The sequence below is a fragment of the Terrapene carolina genome, unplaced genomic scaffold (assembly GCF_002925995.2).
Source record: "Terrapene carolina triunguis isolate 2854851 unplaced genomic scaffold, T_m_triunguis-2.0 Scaffold236, whole genome shotgun sequence".
NCBI lineage: Eukaryota > Metazoa > Chordata > Testudines > Emydidae > Terrapene > Terrapene triunguis.
The window spans coordinates 5,306,535-5,321,305 of record NW_020664587.1 but is presented as its reverse complement, the minus strand read 5'-3'; the positions used below and the strand labels follow the sequence as shown (position 1 = coordinate 5,321,305).

Sequence of the window (14,771 nt, the reverse complement as noted above, 5' to 3'; positions counted from 1 at the left end):
ATTGGGAGTTGGGTATCTGAGTGTTGGAGACAGGAACACTTCTTAAGCTGTTTTCAATTAAGCTTGCAGCTTTTGGGGGATGTCGTTCAGACCTGGGTCTGTGTTTGTAGCAGGCTAGCGTGTCTGGCACAACCAGGCAGGGCACTGAAGTCCCAAGCTGGCAAGGAAAACAGGCTCAGAGGTAGTCTCGGCACATCAGGGGCAGTCCCAACGTGGGTTTCTGTGATCCAACCCGTCACAATTAGAATTCAAAATTATCTTAACAAACTGGAGAAATGAACTTAACTCCCTCTGAAATAAATAGGATGAAATTCAATAAGGACAAATGCAAAGTACTCCAGTTAGGAAGGAACAATCAATTGCACAAATACAAAATGGGAAATGACTGCCTAGGAAGGAGTACTGTTGTAGAGATCAAAAACTAAATATGAGTCCACAATATAATACTGTTGCAAAAAAGAGAACATCATTCTGGGATGTATTACCAGGAGTGTTGTAAGCGAGACACAAGAAGTAATTCTTCCACTCTACCCAGCATTGATAAGGCCTCAAATGGAGTACTGTGTCTGGGCACCACACTTCAGGAAAGATGTGGATAAATTGGAAGAAATCCAGAAGAGAGCAAAAAACAATTTAAGATCTAGAAAACATGACCTATGAGGGAAGATTGGGAAAAAAAAGAGGGGGTTGTTTAGTCTGGAGAAGAGAAGAGTGAGGGTGGACATGATAAGTCTTCAAGTACGTAGAAGGTTGTTATAAAGAGGAAGGTGATAAATTGTCCTTTTTATCCCCTGAGGACAGGACCAGAACTAATGGGCTTACATTGCAGCAAAGGAGATTTAGGTTAGACATTAGGAAAAGCTTCGTAACTGTCAGGGGGGTTAAGCACTGAAACAAATTACCTAGGGGGGTTGTGGAATCTTCATCATTAGAGGTTTTTAAGAACAGGTTAGACAGACACATGCCAGGGATGGTCTAGAGCAGTGGTGGGCAACCTGCGTCCTGGGGATCGCATGCGGCCCGTCAGGGTAATCCACTGGCGGGCCGCAAGACAGTTTGTTTACATTGACCATCCGCAGCCACAGCCACCCGCAGCTCCCAGTGGCTGCGGTTCGCAGTTAGCTCTGGAAGCATGAGGAATGAAAATCCAGTCACTTTCCAAGGTCCCTAAACATTACTGTAGGTGCCTAATTTTAGGCAGCCTAGTTTGAAGGAGTTGGGCTTACTTATTCTGTTTTTCAGCTCCCTTCAGCTTTTAAATTAGGAAAATGGTCCGTAATAATCACTGGGGTAACTCTGTGGAGGTTGGTGGAGTTGCGCTAGGGTTGACTTTGGCTGTGAGGCTGAATTTATAAATATTTGCAAAGGGCCCAGGGATCCCTAGATGGAAGGTGCCAGAGAAAATACAAAGTCCAGATTAGAATTAAAAATGACCTTGACAAATTAGAGAATTGGTCTGAAATCCACAAGGTGAAATTCAACCAAGACAAGTGCAAAGTGCTTCACATATTGAGTGACCCGTGGTTCTTGTGTTATGTGAAGGAGTAAATAACTCTTCCTTATTCACTTTCTCCACGCCATTCATTTTAAGAACGGCCAGGCTTAGGAAGGAAAAATCAAATGCAACTACAAAATGGGGAATAACTGGTGAGGTGGTAGCACTGCTGACAAGGATCTGGGAGCATTAGTGGAGCACAAATTCAATGTGAGTCAATAATATGATGCAGTTGCAAAAAAGGCTAATATCACTCTGGGGGTGTATTAACAGGAGTGTTGTATGGAAAACACAGGAGTGATTGTCCTGCTCTTCTCAGCACTGGTGTGGCCTCAGCTGGAGAACTGTGTCTAATTCTGGGTTCTGCCTTTTAGGCAAGATGGTGATAAATTGGAGTGAGTCCAGAAGAGAGCCACAGAAACCATCAAAGGTTTAGACAACCTGACTTATGAGAAAAGATTTTAAAAAGTGGACATGATTAGTCTTGAGAAATAAAACGGAGGAGGGACCTGATAAGTCTTCAAATACGTTAAAGGCTGTTATAAAGAGGACTGTGATCAATTGAACCGTGAGCCACTGAAGGCAGGACGAGAAGTAATGGGCTTAATCTGCAGCCAGGGAGATTTAGGTTAGCTGTTAGGAAAAACTTTCTAACCAGAAGGGGAGTTAAACTCTGGAATAGGCTGACAATTGTGGAATCCCCGTCACTGGAGGTTTTTAAGACCTGGTCAGGGCTGGTCTAGGTTTACTTGGTCCTGCCTCAGCGTAGGGGTCTGGACTTGATGATCTCTAAAGGTCCCTTCCAACCTGACATTTCCATGATTCTATGAAATCCCACTGCTCTTCCTTTGTCATCCTATTCCTTGTGGCAGATTGCCACGCTCCCTCTGTCACCCTCTAACTCAGAACCTGGCCTCAGAACATAGCAGGGGTTAAATTAATTCAGTAGCACTTGAAAACTGAAAGTGAGTTCAGCTTAGTCAGTGCCTCTGAAATCTGTCTGTGGGAATAATTCCTTTTGGTTAATACTGTCCTACATTGGCAGGAGAAAGACAGTACTGGGGAAGAGATGGGTTGCGGTGACATTGGCTTGAATGGTTTACTTGCGGAGGACACACACAAGTGAATTGCAAGGCAGCTGAAGTTTCTGCCCATCTGCAATGATGCAGCAATAGCACAAATCTAAGACCCGGTTTCTGTTTCAAAGACAAGAACTAGGGAATTAAATAAGAGTCCCTGACTTCTATATATCAGTCCGTATTATGTGTGTGTGTGTACACACTTATACAACACACACTCAGATCCTTCAGCTGAATTCTGATTATGGTTGGAAAAGCGACTGTAAAACAGAAGAAAACTGTAAAACAGCATCCGAAGAAGTGGGTTGTAGCCCACGAAAGCTTATGCTCTAATAAATTTGTTAGTCTCTAAGGTGCCACAAGTACTCCTGTTCTTTTTGCGGATACAGACTAACACGGCTGCTACTCTGAAGACTGTAAAACAGGACCTTCTTGCATGTCATGGACCAAACTGATCCCTAGCATAACACCTTTAACTTCAGCAGAGTGAAACCAGAGATGAATCTGCTCTCCATCCTGTGAGTCACAACTGCTGATCTCATTTGCAAAAGCAAGTGTTACTCCCAGTAGTCCAGCAGGAGTTGATACAGCTCTGGGAGCTGGGTTCTGTACTACCTCACCCTGCCCAGTCAGTTCCAACTGCAGCTTCCTGGTTATCAATAGAGGTGTAAGAAGCAAGACAAGTCAAGCTGGATTGTTCAGCTCAGTGGGGTTTGTGGAGCTTTTGGTTTTGAATCAGGGCACTTGTGATCTGGATTCATTGAGTGAGACTTGATCCTCCATACCGCAGAGAAAGCAATGCTAATGTTTTCTGTGGTGATCTTTAACTGTTGGTTTTTCTAGATATTTCCCAAACTTTTTTGTTCATTTCTTTTTCAATGAATAACCAAATCCAAAAACTGAAATATTGGGGGGAGGAGGGGCTGGAGCTTTGAAATCCAAACATTTGATATATTTTTTTCTCCCAGAAGACAAAAAAAATCGAAAAATGTTTGGTTTACATTCTCTCATTAAGATGACCAAACTGAAAACTTTCAACCAATGAAAATTTATTAATTTTTTAAAACCACAAATTAATTTATTTTCCAAAAATGTAAAAATGTTCAGTTAAAAATTTGCATGCTCTTTTAGTGCTAATAAACAGGCACATTTTGACTAAAAGGAAAATTTTCCACAAAAATGTTTCTTTGGACAGAAAAAACATTTCTCTTTTTAAAAAAATGTTGAAGTAAAAATATTTTGACCCCATTTTAGTCTTGCATCATCATTATTACAGAATGGCTTCTCAGAGAAAGGGGGGGGGGGATAATTTGTGATGGAGCCAAAAATAACTAAATAGGTAGTCGCTAACTTTTTTCCTTATCACAAAAATGGGACCAAATCCATCCCTGGTATAAAGAGTCATGGAGCATCTCCCATTGACTTACACCAGGAAGGAATCTAGTCCATTGTTTTCTGCTCTGCTTTGGGTTTTTGCAATGGCTGTTCCTAAGACCAGACAAAAATACTGTAGCAGGTGGTTGCTGGGTTTTCATTTTTTTTTATTATTTTATTGTTACACTGTGAATTATCCATTGTAGACAGGCTAGGAGGAATGTCAGTATCTGCTTGGCATTCTCTCCCCAAAGGCCAGTATCAGACAATAGAGTGCACTGTTCTTTAGCACATAATAAAGTAAAATCATATTACACTGAGCACAAAGCTACCTAAGAGTTCGGAACATGCCCAGCCATCTCTCAGTGAAGTAACAACTGTGTTTGCTAGGGAGACCCAGCTGAAAGGAGGCCCTGTCTTTGTCCCTATTTCATTGAGTTTTCACAGTCGAGTTTGCCACCTCCAAGCTGTGCTGGGCTACTAGCTAACTGACAGGAGAGCTTTGTGGGAAACGTTAATATCCTTCCCTCGTGTCCCCTGCTCCCACTGCTACTACTGTCTCTCCCTGGAAAGGTCTTGCTGGAGATAAACCTTTTCACGCGAGAAGCAGAACTGCTCTTTAGGGGGTGAGCTGTAGGTCAGGGTCAGAGAGGAGGGAGGCTTAAACCTGTCCTAGGAAATGTTTCCTCTGAAGCTATTCCCAGTTCCACAGGACCACTGCCAATTCATTCAGGCTGCCTGGCTTCAGGGAATAAAGCTCTGGGGGAGGGGAGAAGCGTTCCCTAGCAGATTAAAGCAGGAATTTTGATGCCCCAGGCTCTGCATTCAGAAGGAGGCTTCAAGTGTGGGATGAAGGAGCAGTGAGCTCTAAGGAGCTGCTCTCTGCGATGCAGGAGTTTCCTTATCACCCCTGTTGGCCTGGAAGCTGGCAATGCTAGGATATGTGTGCACAGCCCTGCATTCAGTGACAAGGGCCCGCATGCCCCATCCGCAGGCATGGAGTGCATATCGAACATTTGACATGGATTTTCTTAGACAAAACAGGGCCATTTTCAATCACTGGAAAATCAAATTTTACATTTTTAAACTGAAGAATTTGAGGGTTTTGATTGTTTGGATAAAAACGTGAAAAATGTTGGCCAATCGGGGGGAAAAAATCATTTTTGTCAAAAGTGTCCACAGGGATGAGGACTGGAGAAGTGATGGGCTTCTAAAAGCTCACGGGGTGGAAAATTCCATTCATGGAGGGAAAGCAGAGATGATGAGGTGGGAGATGCAATCGATGGGTTTTGTGCATTTCCGGACTGCTGGTGGATCTGTGCCTTATTTCATTTTAATCTGGCCCTGGGGGCAAGGGAGAAGACTCTAAAATCTCCTCTTTTAACCCAGTGATGGACAAGCTACAAAAGGCCCGAAGGACTGTTGAGTCTGAAAGAGCCCAGATGAGTTTGAAGCCATTTGGGACTTGGGCTGCAAATACCATTGAATCAGCACCTAGATACTATGTTTCAGCGAACGGGATAAACACAATTGTATTGTATTGTGTAAACACAATACATTAGATAGCTGTCCTGTTTCTAACAGGGATAGATACATCACCCCAGGTTGCCTCTCTTGAGTAATTTACCATTTCTGTTTCCATGAGTAACACCTGAAAGCAGTGAAAGACAAAATATACCTGTGGGACAGAATGAACAATTTTGAATCTCCAAAAAAGATTAAAGTTGAGTCCATTCTTACTCTATTTGCACGAACTTGGCCAGAATCACAACCAGGATCATCCCAGGATTTCAAAGCACTTTACAAACATTAATTATTATTAATAATAATAATAGTAATAATAATACCAAGCTATTATGCACTGCCTTATATCCATTGGTGAGGTGAGTGTCATTACATTAGGCATGAAGTATCATTAAAATTAGGCTTGGTAACACCCTGTGTGGGAGAGAAAGGTTATTACACTTTACACCATTTTACACCTGGCCACACTTCGTCCCTAAGTGCCTTGCCCAAAGTCACACACTCAGTCAGTGGCAAAAGTGAGAACAGAAGCCAGGAATCCTGGCTTCCAGGCCCCTGCTCTCACTTCTACAGGAAGGATGTTTTTGTGATTATGGCACCGGACTCAGCTTCAGAAGATATAGTTCAATACCTAACTCTGCCACAGACTTACTGTGTGACTTTGGGAAAGTTAGATTTTCAAAAGTGCTCAATTTTGGCACAAATGTGCTCCCACTAAGTCAGTAAGACTTAGACCAAAATACTGAGTGCTTTTGAAAATCCCGCCTTCAATGTCTGTGCCTCAGTTTCCCCTCTGTGAACTTGGGGATAAAAGAGTGATGTGAGGTAAATCCATTCATATTTGTTAGGTGTGCCAATGCTAGAGGTATGTGGAGAGATCTGATCCCCACCCATTGGCATCATTGTTCAGTAGTGTCTGGTTAATTTCTAGCTATCACAGCCTTTAAAACAGGCTGTTGATTTGTTTTTTCAGGTGCGGTCACATTTTTACGAGAGTGCATTTCTTGCATTTAGGCTTTGTTGGTTGTTGGGTTTTTTGTTTGTTTGTTTTTGCTGCCTTTGGCTTCTTTACCCTCTCCTTTTTGCACTACTCCACATTGCTGGCTTCCCCATTCCTCTGCAAGCAGCAGAGGAGAAAGGAAAGAAACTGACATTCCAGAAATTTTAGAGTTGGGGGAAAAAACCCTTCTTCAAACAGCTGGTTTCCTGATTGGTTGGGACGGAAGCTCTGGTTGCCCATGTTAAGCCCTTGCTTATTTTTCTGCTCCTGTCTTGCTAGCAGAGAGCATGGGGAGCCAGCATGCGGGCCTAGGCTGCGTCATGACTAATGTTTAGTTAAAACGCAAGCTGTTGATGAAACGAGCTTTCTGCATGCACAGAAGGGAGAGGTTTCCCCCGGCTGTCACTGAGCTGAGGCAGGTGTAGCCAAATTCAGAGGTGACAAGTCAGGGGAAGGCAGATGCTGTTGTTGTTATATGGGAGGGCTTCAAAAAAGAACTAGGTAAGTTCGTGGAGGATAGGTCCATCAATGGCTATTAGCCAGGATGGGCAGGGATGGTGTCTCTAGCCTCTGTTTGCCAGAAGCTGGGAATGGGTGACAGGGGATGGATGGATTACTTGATGATTACCTGTTCTGTTCATTCAGAAGACAGGATACTGGGCTAAAGGGACCTTTGGTCTGATCCGGTATGACTGTTCTTATGTTCTTATGTTAAATACCAACCTAGACCATGATCTCATGCCCCACACTCACTACATGCACAGAGAAAGAGGTGGTCTCTGCCCCCAAAGAGCTTGAATCTCAATAGTCAAGACAGACAAGGAGTGGGCTGGAGGGTGGGGGAATTAAGGTTTCCAGGGCAACCTTAATTGTGACATTTCCTACCTTGTGAGTTCGAAGTGGGGGTTTTTCAAAGGCACAAAGAGGAGTGAGGCACCAAGGCCCAGATCGTCAAAGTGAGTTAGGTGCCTAATTCCCATTGAAATAAATGGGAATTAGGTGCCTACATACCTTTGAGGATCCGAGACAAAGATCCCACTAACTTTCAATGAGAATTGAGTCCTCAATTGCGCTGTCTGTCTTAGAAAACCAGCCTCCTTGCCACTGCAAAATGAAAGGTCCTTTAGTGTAGTTTCCTTGGATGGGATATTAGTAAAGATGGCCATTGCCACAGAGATAACAATCACTTTCCCCCCGTCCAGAATATTTTGTGTGGGGCTTTGGCCATTTTCTTCAACGTTTCCAGTCTCTGATTAGACAGAAGGAAGGGGGATGGGTGGGAGGGGTATCGCCGTCAGCGAGAGTAACACTGACTTCTCCCAGTGCAGCAGCTCAGCAGATAATTCACTTACCTTGTTAATCTCAGGAGACCTCACCCGGGCCCCTTCTGAGTCGCTGAACGCCCTATTGATGGCAAACTGGATCGCCAAGCCCGTCATGGTGCCCGTGGAGAGCGGCTTGATCTTGCGGACTGCTTGCAGCAGGCTGGCTTTGGTCCAGTGGGTCTTGAGGGAGAACTCGTTCTTGACTGTGCTGGCATAATTGATCACCCCCACCCGAGTGGCATTGGGGCCCACATCGAGGGACTCGATGACCTGGGACAAGAAGACTTTGACCTGCTCAAATTCATGGGGGCGCACGCTGCGGGAGCTGTCTATGATGAACACCAGGTCGGTGGGTCTCGTCCTACACAGAGCACCTGCACGAGAAAAGTGGGAGGAGAAAGAGGAAGAAATAAGGCTCCGGGAACAAATAGTGAAGTTCGGCGGTCAGAGCAGGATACTGGGGATTCAAGACTTCCTGGTTCTTGTGGGGAGACAGGGTTCTACTGGGTTATGGCAGAGACCTGTGCGTCAGGACACCTAGGTCCTATTTGTAGCTCCAGAGAGCTTACAACCGAAACAGATCAGACAGATCCAGGGTTGGGGAAGGGTAGAACACACCAGCAGAGTGAACAATGGGGCAGCAGCAAATGGCACCTTAGGGGGCTGGATTTAGTTAGGAGGGAATCCACTAAATAGAAAGAAATGTGAAGGGAGAGGGGACACTGGAGAGAAGGCAAGTGAGGGGGCAGGAAAGTGGGGAGAAGAGGGTAAGTGGGACAGATGCAGGTTACAACAGAGGATCCTGAATCAGGGCTCCTAGCTTCTTTGCATGGGTCTTTGTAGGTGACAGGGAGTGAGGTCTCGTGGGTCAAAGCTGGGTCATTGCTCTGCATGACACTGGGCAAGTCATCTCACCTCCCTGTGACTCAGTTTCCCCATTTATAAAACCAATGGGATGATGATTAATATTTACTTATCTCATGGGGCAAAGTGGGAACTAATTAATCAATGTTTATAAATGTGCTTTTACTTTGTGTACAAGAAAAATATTTGTATTGGTTAAAAAACCTAACATCATGTACAAATATGCATACTTATAATGCACAGAGATAAGGAGATTTTGTGGGGCTGGATTCACCACTCCAGTTTTATGCTGTTATGCTGATGAAACTCAGTGCAGTCACACTGGAGTAAAACAGCAGTGGAGCAGACCAATTGTTTGAAGCACCTTTCTCAGATGCCCTTCAAACGCTTTGCAAAAATTAATACATAAATTCCCACAACAAGCCTGTGCAATAGGTATTGTTATTCCCATTTCAGAGATAGATAAACAGAGGCACACCTAGCCATTAAATAACTACCTCAAAGCTCCAGGGGGTCAGTAGAGGTGGAAACAGAACCCAGGAGTCCTGACGCATACAACCCCCTGGTATAACACTTAAAGCAGTGGTTCTCAACTAGGGGTACATGTATTCCTGGGAGTACACGGAGGTCTTCCAGGGGGTACATCAATTCATCTAGATATTGGCCTGGTTTTACAACAGGCTACATAAAAAGCACTAGCGAAGTCAGTACAAACTAAAATTTCATACAATGACTTGTTTGTACTGCTCTATATACTGTACAATGAAATGTAAATACAATGTTTATAGCCCAGTTGATTTATTTTATAATTATATGGTAAAAAGGAGAAAGTCAGCAATTTTTCAATAACAGTGTGCTGTGACACTTTTGTATGTTTATGTCTGTGTAAGTAAATAGTTTTTAGTGAGGTGTAACTTGGGGGTACGCAAGACAAATCAGACTCCTGAAAGCGGTACAGTAATCTGGAAAGGTTGAGAGCCACTGCATTAAAGCACAACTTTTCCTATTGGTATCACATCACAAGCACTGGTGATTATACTGTAAAGAATAAGGCTGCACTAGACAAGAGAATCGGTGTGAAAATGTAAAATAGATTGACCTAAGACTACATATTTCCCATGTAACTTCTATGTTTCCTTGGTAAGATCAATAATAAACATGATGGAGAAAACTATCGGTGGTCAAGATGCTCTGGAGTGCAGCTGGATGGAATTTCTCAAAACTGACCATTTTGATGACATTTTTCATCATTTCAAACTGCGACCAAAATAAAATAAAATAAAATAAAAAGGGTTGATATTTTTTATGAACATTTCCCCAAATTGCCCCATTTAGCCTGCCTCTGTGAGGTTCTGTTCTCATGTGCTCTGTTAATATTTCATTTTCACACAGGGGGAGGATACAGGTTCTGTGATACAGGGGAAAAGTTCTGTCAGACTTTGTTGGCAGATTGTTACACGCAAGCTTTTTGACCAGCAAGTCTGTCTAAAATTAAGACATAGATTTAGAAGTTGGTCATCAGTGTGAAATGTAACTGATCTCTCACGCTATTAGACATATGAAAACAAATATCCCGCTGTACATCCATGAAGACAGCTTATCAGGTGAATTTCCTGAAAGATGCTAGGGCTGAATGTGTCACTGGCTTCAGAATAATGTATCTCTAAACAACGCAATGTGCAGAAGGGATTCAAGGAGGAGTTAGTCAGTAGGACACAGTGGTTGCCATTGAAAAGTAACCATTTACCTCAGGGGGTTGGTTTCACTTCACTGCCATATTTCATTGCAGGAAATAGAAAACATCTGTTTATAATCAGGCTTACATAGTGCTTTAATTCTTAGACCAAAAAAGAACTTTATGAAGTGTCATTATACCCATTTTACAGGTAGGGAAACTGAGGCACTGAGCTTTGCCCAAGGTCATGCAGTATGTCCCTGGTGGATCAAGGAATGGACAATAGGTTTCCTGATTCCCACTCCAGTGACCTAACCACCATTTTTTTTTAATTGTTAACTGCTGCCAAGAAAGAAGTGTGGTACCAAAGCATTGAAGTGTGGGATAAGGCTGAGCAATAAAAGATTTTGGAATCAACTTTTTCACAAAGCACTTTTGTATTTTTGTCCCAAACTACTTTTTTTTTAATCTCTTCTTATGAAATTAAAATGTATTTATGGGGAAATAAAGAGAGAGTATTGGAAAATCAACAGCAAGTCTAGCTAATTGTGTCCAGCCCCAGAAGGCTCCCTAGTCTTAGGGCTTGTCTACACATGGAGCTATTCAGGAAGAGCTATTCCAGAACAATTAGTCCTGAATAACTCCACATATGGACACTTTCATTCTGGCATAAGAGTGCCTTTTTCCAAAATAGCTTAATTGATTTTGGAAGTGGATTAAATTAAACCAAAAACAACACTTATATTTTGGAATAAGAATGTCCACATGTGGACTTATTCCAAAGTAGATACTCCACTTTAAATCCACTGTCTACTTTATTCTGTAATAACTTTTATAATAGTCAAGCCCTTATGGCAATGAAACAGAGTTTGGGGAAGCACCATGGTGCTGTATTAATTAGAAGAAACAGAAAACTCTTGATAACTCAGAATTAAAACACGTTTATGTTGCAAGCAGCATTCAGTCATACTAGAAATATAGTGGATTGGATGAATGGTCCATCTGTCATTTCCTGACTCTGGTAATATCTTGTACTGGATGGTTCAGGTATAGAGATACCTTCTCTTCACAAAGCTGATCAGTTAGGCAGCCTGGAAAGAACGTTCCTTTCTCTAAGTGGCTACCTTATGCCCTACAGCATGTAGTCACATCACCCTGATCATTGCTGTGAGCTGCACAGATATAAATGTTTTAAAATGTCCTAAAATCACTCAACCCTTTTACAAATCCAGCCCCAATATTTGTCTTGACCACCTCCTGCAGCCATGAGTTCCGCAGGTTGGCTGAACATTAATTGTCGTCTGTAACTTCATCCAGTCCCTACCGGATCAGTTAATGGACTGATTTCTTTACCATTTTTACAAACCTTTTTCACTATTTGCTTTTCCTTTTGAATTCAACACTCATTCATTTGTTATATATTATTTGTAATACCCCAGTGCCTAAGAGCCCCCAACATGGGCCAGAACCTCACTGTACTAGGTGTTTTACAAACACAGAACAAGCCGACAGCCCCTGCCCCAAAGACCAGAGATAACAGGTGCAGACGGACAGACTGGGAGTACAAGGAAACAATATGACAGTATTGTTTAGCATGATAGGCACTGAACTCAGCACACTGGCTGCCTACCATTGTCAAGTATTTTGTAGCTGGGAAATGGGGATTTGCAGACATTAAAATTAACCGTCCTTCTTTGAGGATGCTCACAGGGTATCTCTTGGGCAGCTTGTCTCTAAGGCAAATCCTGTCATCCCAATTCAGGCAAAATCTACCATTGACTTCAACAAACTGAAGGGAATTCACTGGAAGTTTGCTTGAAAAAGGACTACATTAAAACCTTAATAAGGACCAACCTCAAAACCAATCCATTCCACTTTACTGGGAAAGGTGAACCAGAGCTAGGAATGTCTGATCAATCCAGGCCAATTTGCTCCTTGAATTCCCCAAACAAAACCAGCGTTTTGAGGAATGCTTTGAGAGAAGAAGCGAGTTCTGTTCAGGAGATAAAGAGGACACAGGACAGCCCCTTTAATGGCAGTGCCTCCTCCAGCTAAAAGGAACTGGACCTGATACTATGCTGAAGACACACTGAAGTAGCTTTCTGTTAACGGTGTCTGTGCCATTCACACGGCTATTATTCCTAAGTAACGAAGCAAGCAGGAGAACGCAGCACAGACATCAGGATTTTGCTGCCTTGGTCAACTATTTGCAAAAGATTCTTTGCACAGCCCTGCAATCTGTTTGGTGTCGTTTTTCTCCTTTTCTCCCCCCTGTGTTCGCATCTGCCCTAGCAGGATGGCTTCGGGTGACGAGAAGGTACCACAACCAAACTGACCTCTTCACTTACCTCTGGGCTGAGGGGGAGCCCCGTAAACACCATGGTCCTGGAAGAGAAGAAGCGCAGAGAGCAAGAAGCCAGAGAAAATCCTGTCCATGGTTGCTCAGAAGCTGGAGGCAGAGTGACAGGCAAGAGGCTTGGGCCAGAGGTATTAACATGCCACTCCTCAGAGAGGCAGCAGGCCAGCCTCTGACATACCTGGGGGGAGGGCAAGGTTGGAGGCGGGGAGGGAGAAAAAGAAGAAGAAAACTTTGAATGACACGAAGGGTCGCCTGGCTTTGCCCCGCCCCTGGGGCTTTCCACAAGGGGTTCATTGCTTGGCTAGGGGATGGGAAGTAAGAAAGGGGACCCACTACTGCCTGGAATGTGGAGAATCTGAGACCTTGACAGTGGGGCCAGTGAAACCAGGTTGGGGAAAGGGGTTAACCTGTCATTCACTGGCTTTAATCTGCACAGCCTGATGTTTGCTCCAATCAGTAAACAGTCTGCGGTGTATGGGGCTAGCATCCTTCCTGAGCCTGAGACTGGAGGGGGTGGGAGCGTGGGACACGAACAAGGTCACACAAACCATCCCTTAGACATCCAGCTCGGCATATGAAACGCAGCCCTCAGGATTTAGGAAACATCTGCCTTGTGGTGGGCCCCCCCCTCCCCTGCCACACACACTCCTTTTTAATAATCTGCCGGCCAAAATATCAATCTGCTAAAGTAGGAGTGGGGGAGCAGAGGGGAATGAAAGGATTGGAATCACAAGCTTAGTGAGACACAGTCCAGGTAATGTGAAACAGAATGAGTTAATTTCAGGGGGAAATTGTTACATCCATTATAAAATTGTACTCTTTGGGATACCGAAAAGAGAGAGAAGTAAACCAGGAGATATCAATAGCAAAGGATAGATAGATAGGTAGACAGATTAGTAAACCTAGATAAATAAATAGATTAGAATACTGTATGATTTATTGTTTTTAGCAGGGGGCATGGTTCTGCCCAAACCTAGACGAAGATACCGTGCCTGCCACAAGCAGCTGACGATCTAAATAGACAAATAAAACCCATGATGCGCTGGGTGAATAGGAATCAGATTTCTTCAGTATCCATAAAGCACTATGCAGATTTAGCGGGCTACATTAATAGTAAGCGGATGGATTCATCACAAAGTAGTGCAGTATTTTTTTTAACTATAATAATACTTCCATGTTGGTTGATAAATGCCTTTAGGCTGCAAGTGATCTGCCAGTCTCATCTCTCCAGCCATCCATTCATGTCCTTAAGCATTGATTCATTTCACCTGCGCTGTATGACCCCGAGACTCAGCAAACCACCTTCAGATCCAGAGGAGGCCAATTCCGCCACCCTTATGCTGAGTAGCGATTTACTCCACAAGTGCACTCCCCCCCCCCACACACACACACACTGAAATCAATGGGACATCACACAGAACAAGGCACTACTCAAGTGAGTCGTAACTAAGGAAAGCACAGTCTGGCCTTAGAAGAGCTGGCCAGGACATTACAAAGCCATCAACGTCTTGATGAGAAATGGATAAACTCTCCAACCAAATTTTGCAGGAGGGAGCCCGGGCTCTGAGATAGTCCCATCTCGGCAGGTTTTAGCCCCAGCCTGAACATCTACACTGCTATTTTTAGCCACATCGCAAGATCCCCATGAGCCCGAGTCAGTTGGCCCATGCTCCAAAACTTGCTGCTGTGGGCTTTTTATTTTCAGTGTCGCCATACCCCGGGGCCCCAGATCTGCTGCTCTTGCTCATGGTGAGTAGCATCTTATTTCACAGGTCGCGCCATTGAGATAAATGAGGCTGATTCACAGAGGAATTGCTATTTAAGGTGAACAAGAGTGGGAGAATTTGGCTGCAGGTTATCATGGGAAAACACACACACATATATGTATGCATGCACACACAAAGCTATATATAAGAGCTAAGTATTATTATAATATCTACATTGGCACACACAAATATACATCCACACAAATGCATTTGTACACTCATATATACAGTCACACACATACACCCACACACTTGCAGACACACACATGTAACCCCCCCCCCACACACACACACACACACATATAACTAC

The 14,771-nt window shown here is 43.6% G+C and overlaps 1 protein-coding gene across 1 annotated transcript in view; it reads right to left on the bottom strand.

Moving 5' to 3' along the window:
- The window catches only part of MATN1 (matrilin 1), a 39,028-nt gene extending 26,173 nt beyond the window's left edge, over window positions 1-12,855 (bottom strand). Inside the window, exons 1-2 of the mRNA XM_026657070.2 lie at window positions 12,685-12,855; window positions 7,825-8,171 (exon numbers count right to left, since the gene is read on the bottom strand). Of these exons, the coding sequence (XP_026512855.1) occupies window positions 7,825-8,171; window positions 12,685-12,772 (435 nt within the window). The 5' untranslated portion in view covers window positions 12,773-12,855. The remainder of the gene's footprint in view (window positions 1-7,824; window positions 8,172-12,684) is intronic.
- Between the last annotated feature and the right edge of the window lie 1,916 nt (window positions 12,856-14,771).